The sequence below is a fragment of the Falco cherrug genome, chromosome 10 (assembly GCF_023634085.1).
Source record: "Falco cherrug isolate bFalChe1 chromosome 10, bFalChe1.pri, whole genome shotgun sequence".
Classification (NCBI taxonomy): domain Eukaryota; kingdom Metazoa; phylum Chordata; class Aves; order Falconiformes; family Falconidae; genus Falco; species Falco cherrug.
The window spans coordinates 25,633,801-25,647,721 of record NC_073706.1 but is presented as its reverse complement, the minus strand read 5'-3'; the positions used below and the strand labels follow the sequence as shown (position 1 = coordinate 25,647,721).

At 35.7% G+C, this 13,921-nt stretch overlaps 1 protein-coding gene across 2 annotated transcripts in view; it reads right to left on the bottom strand.

Moving 5' to 3' along the window:
• The window catches only part of ELP4 (elongator acetyltransferase complex subunit 4), a 149,968-nt gene that overhangs the window by 102,829 nt on the left and 33,218 nt on the right, over nt 1–13,921 (bottom strand). For both annotated transcript variants that reach the window (XM_027800991.2, XM_055723034.1), the window contains exons 5-6: nt 10,792–10,931; nt 656–740 (exon numbers count right to left, since the gene is read on the bottom strand). In XM_027800991.2, the coding sequence (XP_027656792.2) occupies nt 656–740; nt 10,792–10,931 (225 nt within the window). The remainder of the gene's footprint in view (nt 1–655; nt 741–10,791; nt 10,932–13,921) is intronic.

Here is a 13,921-nt window from a genome sequence, read left to right as displayed (position 1 = left end):
TGAATATGACAAAGAATAATACATAGGGCACTGTTCAAATTAGAAAAGGGCTTCCCGCCTATATTGTTATGCTTAAAATGTTTCTGATTACCCACAGTATGATTTATGAAGAGTACAGAAATCTTCAGAAGTCCTGTACGCTGTTTTGCTTTGTAAGTTGAAAAAGCATTCTTATTTCTTTACTTGTGTTTCAATGCTCACTATATAAAGATGCACACCATTTGATTCATTAAAAAATTCACTCCGGTTAAGCCAATGGTGAAAAAATCTGGAAGTTTAAGATTTAATGTTCAGTCACAAAAGTCTTGAACACATTATGGCTAGAGCAACTTTGGAAAAAAATACTATAAGGGAAAATGTGTTTTCCTTAATTAGATTATATTTGACAATCCATTTATTAGCTAATTGCACATAATATGCATTTTATTGATGCTGGCTTACAGTTTTTTTCTCGCACAGTCTGTGTATCTGTAACAGGTAAAAACTCCAAATGCACATTAAAATATGAACCCCACTATTTGCTTGTTCACTTTAGCAATGATTAGAAACATCTTGGTCCTTGTTACTTTTTCCAAGACCTCCTTGTGCCACCCTTGAAAATTCAGAAAACAACATTAGTTACAGGATTACAGAAGAGTATGAGGGACTTCAGTACCTGGGCATCAGAGCCATCAAACCCTTCCTGGTAAATGATCCTCTGAATGGACTGAAGCAGCCTTGTGTAAGCACTGTTCATATTACTGTTGGTAAGAAGAAATAGTTTAGTAACACATTTTAATACTCTCCTATATATGTTTCTAACAGCTGTATTAAAAATAAATATAAGTAGACACAGCTTTCAGTTTGGAAGGGTCATATAGAAAAAAGGTGTTGTAGAAATAAAAAGCCAAGCATCTTTGAATAAAGTTGACATTATAAGCAGTTGTGATTGCTTAATGCCAACTAGTTCAGTGCTCAGACATTTAGTGAAAGCTAAAATCTCCAGGGATTAAGATAACTTAATTATGTCAGGCTCACTTACATCTAGAAGATTAATGATTTAACGTATCAACTTAAAGTTGAAACCAGCACACTACTAATCTTCTATAACTGACAAAGATCTACCCAATTGTTATTCCAAGTATACCTAATCAATGCCCTGATGGACACAGTTGACTTTCTATTACTGCAAATTTTCATACATACAACTGCTATGATAATCAAAACCAACAAAAGACAAAAAAAGACAATATTTTCACAATTAAAAAGTTCACATAGCTAATTTTGTTTTTTAGTATTTTTTCTGATACCACACCAGAGCATAAGATACATCCTGCTACGCTATTTTGTATCCATAGAGGTGTTATTACTGCTTCATTTGCAAGACAGCATAATTGTGAGGTAGAATCTATTTTATGTATTATTTAGAAAATACAACAAAATAAAAATAAAAAAGAGCAGCAAACCAGTGGCTAAAAATGGGTTTAAGCAGACTTAAAACCAAATGAAAGTTCAGCAAATTGTTTTGTCGAAGTCTTAGAAGATCCAGTTCCTGCATGTCCAAAGCATTTCTTCAGATATGCTCGTGCTCTCCAGTCTGCAGGCTAACGCATACAAAGGATGGAAAGTCCTAATCTTTACTTTAAAAAAGCAAGCCAGTTGTTCACTTCTGAAGAACATATACTGTTCTCTTAAATCTCATAGAACATACTGCCTTGTGTGTCTGGACTTGATGTAGGTTCCTCACTGCAGCTGCGAGTTTAAGCCGTTCTATCTTTTCTAGCTTTGGCATTTCCTTCCAGTCTTACTAATTACCATCATGCATTGTGGATTCAAATCTTTTTGTGTACTTCAGAAATATGGCAGATTGTTTCAAAAAATTTGCCTCTAAAAATATTCTTACTTGCTCCACTCATTTTATATGCCTGGTCTAATAACAGCCCTGGTTGAAAGGGACCTTGAAAGATCACCTGGTCCAGACATGAATGAAGCTATTCCCATTACTTCAGTAAGAGTCAGAAATATTATCCAAATGTATTTTAGTAATGAATGCCTAAATAAACCCAAATAAATTTGCTTTCATACATTTGCACGTACAACAACGTTTCTGAGCAGCACTTGAGTTACAAACCTGTCTTTTCTACCATTGGTTTAACTCAGAATTCTATATTTCTTTCAAGAAAACAGTATCAACCCAACCCCGATCCCCTCAATGATATATTTAAGTTATAAACATCTACAATCAAAAGTCATATAGTCATAATAAAGTTGAGTTTTGCAATACTCAATGTCAGAAAACATTAAGAGATGACCTTTCTCAGATATGAATAAAAGGGAAAGCTTCCAAATTAAACTCCATTTATTTGTTGTCAGATTTCGTGCCCTAGAAGGCTACTGGTTAAACTGATGTACCTTCATAATTTAATACTATGAAATTCACAGCTGAAAACAACTGGCAACGTGACATATAATGTGTAAAGTCTGCCTTGCTATACAAAAAAAAGCATCTCAAACAAAAGAAGGAGTAAATTTTGCTTATGAAGTCAATTACTTTCCTAGCATTTAGTTGCAAAAGGAATGGCTGTGTAAAATGTTATAACTATACTGTCTAGCAGGTGGCAGTTTACAGGGCAGGTGGAAGGGAAGAGGGCTTTAGCCTCCATGCTAACCAAAATGTCTTCTCTTTCCATGTCGTCACATTACTGCAACACACACACCACCCTTGTTGCTTGCACAGTGCTGCAATTTCTCCCCAGTTTTGCCAGAGCTGCAGAGAATTTGCAACACTTCACAATAACCAGAAGCATTCATGTATCCTTTTGGATATCCCTTTGTCCTTTTGCAAAAGATAGAAACTGCTGCTCACCAATATTAGGAAGGAGTTTGCAACTATCGTATAGCCACAGCCACCGGAACACAGTATGTGCAATAAGAAAAGATGACTGCGGTCTTTGTTACCACACACTAGCATTTTCAAGCTTGTGTATCTACCACTTTGCTTATGAGTATCACCATGCTATCTACAGGGATGCCAGAGAATATACTACAATCACAACACACTTCAATTCCTGATTTATTACTAACTTGCTTTTAGAAGTTAGGGGATAAAAAATATAAAATACCTAAAGCATCAGCAGAATTAAACAGTCCCAAAATTAAAACAAGCAAATAAAAGAGATCTCTAATTAATCCATCAGAAAAAGATTTGCAGCAAAGAAAGAATTAAAGCAAATAATGTGATGCATATGGATTTTTTAAAACCTAAAAATAGCTGCTCTTCTACTTCTTGCTAAAGTATTAATGGTTTATTTGAATTTGAACCATGCTGTGTAAATAAATATTGTGGAAACAGTATTTCTAAAACCAAGTTGCATTACCCTTCTGGCAATGTTTGTCATAATATTTAAGGAAGGAAATAAGGTATTTCTTATTTTCTAATTTCAAGTCTTTTTTTTTTGGCTTTGTTACTAACCACCATTTAATTCTGATAATGAGTTTAAACAATTCCTTCTTTACTCTTTTTTTTTTTTTGTTTAGCAATTTAGTAATGGATAAAGCAGGAGCTGGCAAGAAGGTATCCTGGTTACAATGGAGCCTCTGACTTCTCTGTTGATAGTTTCTAAGCAGTTAAAAAAGGTTAAGTTATCAAGGGTATGACAAATAGCCTTATTATGTATAAGGAGACCCCATTAGGGAAGACAGTCAAACCTGTTCTAAATTTATCAGTAAATCTAGACTCTAGATAAACGTGTTCTTTTTCCAAAAAAGTAAAACTTGCGGTAAAACTTACAAGTATTATTGAAAAACTAGTTCCCTTGTTTATCAAACTTTCTCTTCTGGTAATTGCAACTGAACAATAAGGATAGAAGTAGAGGAGTAAAAAGTAAACTTTTTCTGTGATGCACGGAGTTATCACAGAGGATATTTCTGTCTTCCTGTTAAGTACCAGCATTAGCAATGCAATGAAAAGGACACCAGAATATCCTAGCAACAGCAACAGGAAAACAGTGCTGTCAACTGCACAACCTCATTGACCTGGTCCTAGCATTAGGGCCAGGACATAACTGCCCTTCACTAACATAAAAAATAATGAGATAAGGAGAAGGTTTATGCCTTCTTTTGGCACCGAACAGCTAGTCCCATTTACTGCTTCCTTTAGAACAGATATCCCAATCTGTTTTGAATTAATACTTATCATGGGGCAATGGACTTCTATCTGTCTTGAGTGGTTATCCAAAAGGGGACCCTGTAACCTAATTTAGCCATCAGGTACCAGAACTACAGGAAGAAGAGCAAACACAGTACTCCTCATCTCCCCCCCTCAAAAAGCAGATACACATCCATGCATACAAAAACACAGGAAAGATAAGAAAGATTGATCCAAACTTTAAAGGTGAACAAATCATGCACATAACCTCCAAATCTGATCTTTAATTGCAAAATAAAAGGCCAGTCAATAACTTAGTTCTGCCTAATCAGTCGAAGAATCTCCTTTCTTTGCAAGTCCATAAAGAAGCCAAGTGCTTGTATGGATAGGAAGAGGGACATGTGTATAGACATACATGATTTCTAAAAATGACCAAGAGTTTCTGGCCCAAATGAAGCCTTTATATCTCTGATCCCACAAGGAAAGCACTTTAATTACCTTGCAATAGACATTAGCTACAATTATGGAGACAGTTCACTCACTGAAGAACAGTTTAAATAAAATATGTTCCTTAATGTGACGCTAGAGAATTAGGAGCACCAAGATGATTTGGTGAGGGGTCTACAGAACAAACCTTATGAGGAGCAGCTGCGGGAACTGGGGTTATTTAGTCTGGAGAAAAGGAGGCTGCGGAGAGACCTTAACACTTTCTACAACTACCTGAACGAAGGCTGTAGCAAACTGGGTGTTGGTCTCTTTTCCCAAGTAACAAGTGATAGGTCAAGAGGAAATGGCCCTACGTTGCATCAGGGGAGGTTTAGATTGGATATTAGGAAAAATTTGTTGACCAAAAGGTTGTCAAGCACTGGAACAGGCTGCCCAGGGAAGTGGTTGGGTCACCATCCCTGGAGGTTTTTAAAAGCCATGTAGATGTGGCACACAGGGACAGGGTTTAGTGGTGGACTTGGCAGTGCCAGGTTAACAGCTCGACCTAATGATCTTAAAGGTCCTTCCCAACCTAAACAATTCTATGAGTTGGTTCTTTTTACAAATATATGGCTCTTATGACACAAAACATTATGACAAAGGACCTTGCTTATTAAAAGAAGCAGCACTGGTTTTCCAACAATTGTAAAATATATGCTCCCTATACTCACTGTTCCTGTTAGAGGCGTATTAGCTATACAGGAAAACGTGGTACATTACTTGTCTTGTATATTTTCTGCTTTAACTGCATGATCTGATTTTTGCTGTTACATCCCTGAGTGGTGAAAGGAAAGGAGTGCAAAGGATAGTTTTGTTGCCCACCCCTTCCGAAAGAAGGGTGGGGGAAGAAAACAGTTCCAAATGTCAAGGAGGAAAAATGAAACCTAAGACCTCCAAAGCTAGTCACCCACTACTTGAAAAAGAAAAGGAAAAGTAAGGCTAGTCAACAAGGTGAATGCTAGGTGCATCTAACAAGTTAGAGATTAAGTACATTCTTTGAGGAACATTGATTACATACAAAAGTAGCAGGTCTCTATCAGGAAAACCCAAAAAGGACAATAATGAGGGAATGCCTTATTCATATCAGTACTATGATAATTTAATCAAAAAAGTGCAATAAAACGTATATATATATATATTGAGCATCTAAAATCTTTTTTTACAATTACCAGCTCATCATGGCAGAATATATAGCTTATGACCTCAATGTGGAATGTGTATGTTGGGTTAGATACACTTCCCACAATGACTACATAATTTAAGGTGCCTCTTCAATGGCTGTAGTTACAGGACGATAACAATTTATTTCAGCCTGAACTTAAACCATGCTGTGCTCTGCTGCATTACAAATATTTAGAATGGCTCACGTTAGCTAAAATAAGGTGGAAACATTTTGAGAAGATGGAAGAGTTTTTCTTTTTTTGTCCCTGTAATTCCTAAATTTTTGCGACTTCTAATACAATAAAGAGGTATCATCAATCAACAATACCATTTACCTACAGAAAATTATATATTAGGCAAAACTATCAGTTTCCACTTCTTCCTCAACCTCTGCATGAGTGACAAAAGCAAAACATTCTTAGATTTAAAAAAAAAAAAGGCAAAACCATCACTAATTTTAATCTGCACTCCTACATGATTTAACAGAAAATTTCATTTAGCAGTATCTATACTGATACATAACTTGCAAAGTATACCCTTTAGAAAGTAATGAAATCTTTCACAAACATCCCATAATACATAGCCTATTAATGTAAATTATTTCAATAATAAACTATCCCCTTTCTTTAAAGTGCCTCCTTATTTTTGAAGGATTTGTCAGCTTTCAGTGTTAACACATTTTCTGTCAATCTTCTTTTGAGAAATTACATTGAAAAATCATACTCTTAGATATTTTCTGAATTTCAAGTCATATTTGTAACATTTTTCTTAGTTCCTTCCAGGCTATCAGTACTTTTTTTGAGGTACCGTCTACCTAATAGATTATAGAGATTTCACAGTGCTATAGAGGTAACTGGCATTACACGACCAGGTGGTTTTCTGGCGATGCACCTCAGACTGCAGTCTGAGAACCTTACATCTAAGAAATTACATCCTCAAAGTGGAGACTTGTAAAGTTGCCATGTCCATGCTCCTAGTTCACTGTAACAGCAAAAGAGGTTAGCTCAGGCTCTCAGTGGGACCTTCAGGCAATCAAAGATGAGAACTAATACAAATTGTTGACTTCTATTGGAAGGGTTAACTGTAACTATCATATTATTTTCTTTCAAATCATTGTCTAGTTAATCAAGAGAACAGAAATTTTTACTATTCTATTTACTTCTATTGAGGTTAGCTTAGAAGCCAGAAGCATTGTATTGATTTTCCAAACAGTAATGTCAACAAAATAATAACCTTTCCCTCTCCTTTTTATAAACTTTATTTAATGACATCATCCTGACAGGATTGTGAGCTCATTTTAATTCCTTGAGAAAGGAATGCTTCATTCAGAGTTTAATCACAATATTTGTAAAAAATACAGTACAAGCCCATTGGGTTTCTGTAAACTTATACATGTTTTGGGAGCAGCGCAATAATTGGTAACGTTCATACTTAGTTTTGTACTTAATACACTAAGACTAATGTGTATTAAAGAATCATAGAAGATTGGGATGAAAAGGACCTCAGGAGGTCTGACAGATATTTACCTAACTCGCCCTTAGAAATTTTCAGTGATGGAGATTCTACAATACTCCCAACTTGTGTCTGCAAGGAAACTTCTTCCCATGCTAATCATTAGAAAAAATACCTCATTTCCAGCCCATATTTCTACTGCTGCAGTTTACTGTAGCCCGTTACTGCTTGTCCTACCTTCAGCACACATCAGTTACCACCATCTGCATGTCAATTTTTAATGTGCTTCAAGACTTTCCTTAGATATGTCCAAGAACTTCCACTCTTCCCTCACAGGCCACAGATCCCAGTTCTCGATGCATACCCGTTTTCACAACCTTTTTTAGCTGATCCAGAGTTCTCTTGAACGATTCCATCACAAACTGGGCAGCCTTGTTATGGCTGAGAAGAACAGAAATACTTTGCTGCACATCTTTCACATTAAGCTCCATGCTTTTCAAATTATGCTGTTTGGTAGCATTAATCACTCAACACTGCTAATATATGCTATGTTCAAGACACTTTATAACTTCAGATCTTCTTCTGGAGACCTGCTAGACTATTTTATTTGTTCAATTAATTATTCCTACTAGTATGATATTTGACATGTCTTCACTCAATTCCATACAGTTTATTCCAGATCACTGACCTAAATCTTCTTAAATTCTACTTCTATTATCTAATCTGCATGCAATTATTCCTTAGTCTTTTTTCCAAATTTGACATTACGACTGCAAGAAAGATACCCATTACTCAGGATACATATCAAGCCAAATTAGTACTAGATTATTACCAGACCCAACGCTGGGATAAAGCCTGGTACTTCACTCAGGTTCAACTGTGACTCAGTGACAGCTTATTTAGAAGATAAGGATTTAACAATCAACATGACAAAAAGAAAGCCGTCAAACCAGGCTGTGTTCCTCCTTTGACATTATAACAGACTTTATCAATGGAGAGTATCTCCTGTTTCATTTTAGAGCTTTTTGACTTTATCCCAGTTGAATACCCATAAGCAAACAAAGGAAACATACTGGGTGAAACCACCCTAGAAGCTCAAAAATAGAATATATTATTTTTTCTGGTAATTTTTGGAGCACGCATGTTATCCCACAGATGTCTTCACCTTCTCTCCTTAAAGACAGGGATTTCTTTGGCCTTTTTGACTTTGTGGAACTCTGACAATTCTATATGTTTTACTGATGGACTTCATTAGGTCCCAGTTTGAAAACATTTATGTATTTTCTAACCTTGTCTTGCTTTATGCAAATTGGGTGGTCCAATTTGCTGATACTAACTGTGCTAGGTGCACATCAGTTTGGGGACTGGGGTAATGGGAGGAAGAGCTTTTCTCCACTTCCATCATTTTTTAAGAACTCCAACTATACAATATTGATGAAGAAAAGTTGAAATTCCAGTTCACTTTATTTTTTAAATGTGTGTCAAAATTGAATGACTGTAATTATGGGAATCTTAAATCCTCCATTTCTCTACAGTTAAATTTTATTTCAGAGGCTGTAATCCTGAAAAATTCTTCCCATCTTGTCTTAACCTTGACCTGCTGCAGCAACCTTTTTAACAGAGGGAATCCAAAACCAGTGGTGCTTGTGGTCAGGAAAGACAACAATCAAAGTCAGAAGATGAATGATCTACTGTAAATGAAGAAAGAGATACAGCCCACTCTTCACAGTTCCCACAGATTTCTGCCTGAGAGTTCACTATTCCCAATGTGTTCTTTATTCCTCCCTGTCCCTTATCACTTTGCATTGTGTCTAAGAAAACTATATTTAGAATGGTGGTTGTCTGTTACTTTGGTGCCAGCCTTTACTCCCAACACCACAATTCTTTAATTTCCTCAGGAGAGGCCTCTTGAAAGAGACCCATGTGGGTGCAGGGAGAAGAAAGGGAGATAAACCTTCCAAAATCCATCTTTATTTGATCATGTTTCTCACTTCAGCACTCTGTGTTCTACCAATTTGCCAAGCAAATTAACTAAATCTAATCTTTCCATTAGATTAAAACTAAAAATAAGAATAGAATTCATATGGTAAGAATGATGAAGTTTTGTCAGGATAGCACACAAGGAAAATATCAGAGTTAAGTAAGGCTTATAAAATCAAATGCGTAAAAGTTAAAGTCCTCTTACTATACTATACATATGAGTTAATTTTATTTTAATGTAAAATGTAGAAATACTTTACAGCCATAGAGTTAGTGGAATTAAGCACACTCATGAGACACTCTAGTTACTAGAGAAAAGAGAAAGGGAGTCAAATTGCTCAATAACAATATGAGCACTTGCTACTTATCTGTCAGATACTGTTGTGTCTATCTTCTATGGTCCTGCTACTAAACAATAACAACAACAATAATAATAATTCATAATATATAAAGTTGGTTCAAATATTTACTATAGAAAGGATAAAATATGAGTTCTTTGCTTTCTCCTAAAAATGTATTTTTACAAATCAGACACATTTGATCATGTAACACAGAAACAAATTACAAAGAGACTTGGCTTTTGCTTTTCCACAGCTCCAAGAAAGGTGCTTCATACTGTGCTTCTTTCATAAAACTCAGGTTTTATCTTTGAGCGTACTGTAATGAAAATTAATCACAATAAAGTATAAAAATGTCTCCAAAAAAAGATACAACGGATGTGCGTGCTACAGGCTATATGAGTCTTTGCTACTGTCACTCATTTTCTCTTGGTCTTCCGTAATTCCTTACTGATAAGACATAAACTATAAAAAGTTACTCATTTAGAGAAGTTTATGATTTTCTTTGGAATTAAGGGTGTTGTGTAAGACGTAATTAGTTATTGTAATTCTATTCACAGTATTTAGTATGTTCCTTAGGTGAAGCTGTGGGATGTAAGAAGTAAAAGTCACATAGAACTAATGTGATTTTTCCCCACTATTTTGTGAAGTTTCTCCACTGCTTTGCGTATGTGACTCAGCACACTTCCCTCTTTGCCTTTACAGTTTTTAACTTGATAGGGAGGGGTGGTAACAACTTCTTCCATCACAACTATGTTCTTCTACATTCTAAGCTATGTAGGTCAAGGACGGCTTGTTGTCTTAGCCCTAAAACTGTATGGATATCTTCCTCAGACCGATAGCCACCCGACAGACACATCTCCAAAAGCTGATGGGGCATGGTGCTCAGGGAGTAGTTGACAGACAGACAATAATAGTTCTCCCCAGTCCCCACACTCAGCTGTCAGCAGCACTGGACTGAACATGCAGCTGTGTCCTAGGCTGCCCCAGTAATGTCTGCCTTAATTGTCCTGCCAACTTTCTTCCTCCCACAGTGGAGGAGTCAGTATATTGAGCTGTCTCTGTGCCACAGTAGCTTTGCTGCCAGTCATGGCATGTAGCACTGACTCGAGAACCACAGCTGAACTGCTTGCGAGCCATGTGTGGCTACAAGATTTTTCACAGCAAGTATGAAGCAAAAAAATCCTTTACAATAAAATGCAGACGAAATCTGAACACACAACAAAAGCATGTGGTGTTACAACTTACCACGTTTTCATTTTGGGCTGTGAAGATAATTCTTCAGGAAGGTAAAAACTGTGCCATTTTATGGACTGAAACAGTTCTGGAGACATTGTTTTAGAAACGTCATAATAATGGCCAAACTTTGTAGATGTTGTTGGGCTGGCCTGTGGAAACAACAATAGTGATTACAATAATTATTAAATTATTATCTGTCAAAAGACAATCATTAACTAGAAACACACTTGAAAGAAACTTCCGGATTTTTTTTCTCATTCAGTTTAAGCATAAACTTCAAGCATATACTATTAAGTTTTGGTTCCTTTGTTGACATTCTATAATGTGAATTTTTCACACAGAATTCAACCTTCACTGTTCCAAGTTGCATCACCAAAGTGCAGTCAGATACTTAAAGAAATGTATTTTTGCACATGTTCTAGACCTATGATCACAAATTTAAAAAGGCCAGATATATGAAATGTGCAGACCATGATGTGTTCCACCTATCTGACTTTTCAGTATCTGGGAATTATATGGTGCTACAAAAACATTTTGAGCTGACTTTGAAATGTTTCACTTTTTTAATTTATGATCAGTAAGAAAAAATACCATTGCCTTCATATATCTAATTTTAACAGAAAACTGTACAAGAGAGGAAATAGTTAAAAACTACATTTAATTTTTTGAATTTGGAATAAATAGCAGGTTAAGCATCACATAGACCTTACACACAATAACCATGGTTTACTACAATGAAGATACTTTTTATCAGCTCTCAATTTTGGGTATATAGAACATCATAAACCCCCAAATCTAACATCTTTACTGCCCTTCCCATTAAAAGAAAAAAGCTACTCTGGAAAGAACAGTCAAGGAGAGTAAACCTCAGAGGCAAGTTATTTTCCTCCAGAGAAGGAAAACACCTGGCACAAATGCAAATCACTGTATAGTATTTCTTAATGTACACAATGTAAAGGAGTAAGAGATTACCAAAGCAATATTAAAATTGATCTTTAGGTTATGGCACAAACATCGCTGTGCTCCTGACCAGAATATTTCTCATCAATGGTTCTAATTCTTTTGAGAAAAAGAAAGGTCATTTTGAATAACCAAGTTTCATAATACAAGTATCAATCAAACCCACAATATTTCTAACTGGTATGATGCCTTGACCAAGAAAGGTGCTGGATCCTAGACTTTTAACAGCAGCTTTGCAGGTCAAAAGAAAGACCATATATTGTTTTATTTTGAGGACAACTGCTCTAAGCCTGGACTGCATCTGAAGTGTGCACTGTACAATGCAGGCATGTGCAAAAATAAAGTCATTTTTCTATTTCCCAACTCCTAAGACTTACTGCTAAGCTGAATCCCTCATAACAGTCAAGAGCCACCTCCCATATTAAATGATAAATTATTAAAATAAAATTAAATTTCTCAAAAGTTGTGAAGGAGAATAGGTGAGACAGAAAAGGTAAGCACTGAAAGTAAGGGAGATGTTGAAGACATATTTACACTGAAGAACAGAATGCCTTTTAAAGGTTGTTCTGAAGAGAAGTTTGGATTGGTAGGTAAAATTAAATGCTATTTTGTTTGTACTTAAGAGTGTGGAATTACTTTTGAAAAGTGACCAGAAATACCCTCAATGCCTTGAAATGTTTCTCAATAGGTTCTATAACAACTTAGAATATTCTGTAAAAGGATTTTTCTTTTAAGCTGGCCAATATATACGTTTTCTCTACTATCTGAAAGTTGAGCAGACTTGTGTGTATATGCAATGAACATTCTCTGGAATAACTGCTCCAAATTCAACATTTGCTCTCGCTGTATACAGGAATGATGTCAGGTATACTGAATTATTACAGTAATGGGATCCCAATAATTTTTGTGTGTTGAGCAACAAATGATTTAGTTCCAACTCCAACTGTTACAGAAAGCTTGTGGTTTTCATAAATCTTGGTCTTGCTAATAAAATAAGTACTGTAACAGTAAAATGAATGAATACAGACAATAACAGACACAGCCATGTATTTATAGTTAGCTTTCCGAAATCAGTCATGCTATGTATTTGCACAACTTTACTTCATGCTTCAGCTTACCAAAAATATACTAAACTGTTAATATTATTAAAATAATTTGATTTAGAGCACATATTTTGAAATTATTTGATTAATGGATGTTAGGCCCTGTCAGTTATCAAGAGAATATAACTAGTAACAATTACACAATATCTTTCCTACAAAAAGAACAAAATAACCAAACTAAACCCAAACTTTTCATTAAAACAAACATTTTTAATGAAAAAAGCCCCCAAAATTGCTCATGTACATCTAGCCATAAGAGGCAGATCAGTTTTACTCAAAAAAAGACAGCCACATTCTGTAAGTCAGTGTTCCATTTTACTATCAGTGCCTGATTGTTAAAGAAGGAATTCCAACAAAACATAACAATCTGTCAAAATCTGAATATTTTTAATGTAAAATGTAACTTAATTTAAAACGAGGATTCTGAAAGCAATTTAAACAGGAGCTGTTCTTTGGCCTATAATCTATTCTTTATCCGGATTACAGATCAGAATGTTTTTACTGCAATCTCTGCCAGAGCTCATCTTTTTATTGTGTACTTCCAAGCCCCCTTAATGTTTTAGAAAGGCCTTGACTAACTGAACTTTGATCTGATGTCTTCATTGAGAAAAGCTCCAGGTTGCCCATTTCAGATGCAAATCCTTACTGAGGCCCAACAGAGTTTAGTAAAGACAGCAAAAAAGAAGAAACAAGAAGTTTCCAGGATCCTCTTTGAGAATCCTGAGGCACATTGGTGTCCTTAATCCACCCTGCTGCATGGATTAAGGTAGGTGATAACCTCTCTTGATTCAAAAGAATAAGCACAGTGCCTACAAACTGGGTGGAGACTAGGATTTGGCTATAATAAAACACCATGCAATAAAAGCTCGGTCTATGTCAGAAGCCTATGAATAGGCCTCAATGTACTGCATTCCCAGGCTTAGCGGGGAAGCTTGCAAAAAGCCTACCTGAATCAAGTAAGCATGAATAATCTGCCTTAGCAGAATGACCATGGAGAGTGCGGAGCAGAGACTTTCCATTCCTCTTAAGTTTGATCTGATAAATTTATCACTGGATTGAAGGCTCAAGCCTGTTCT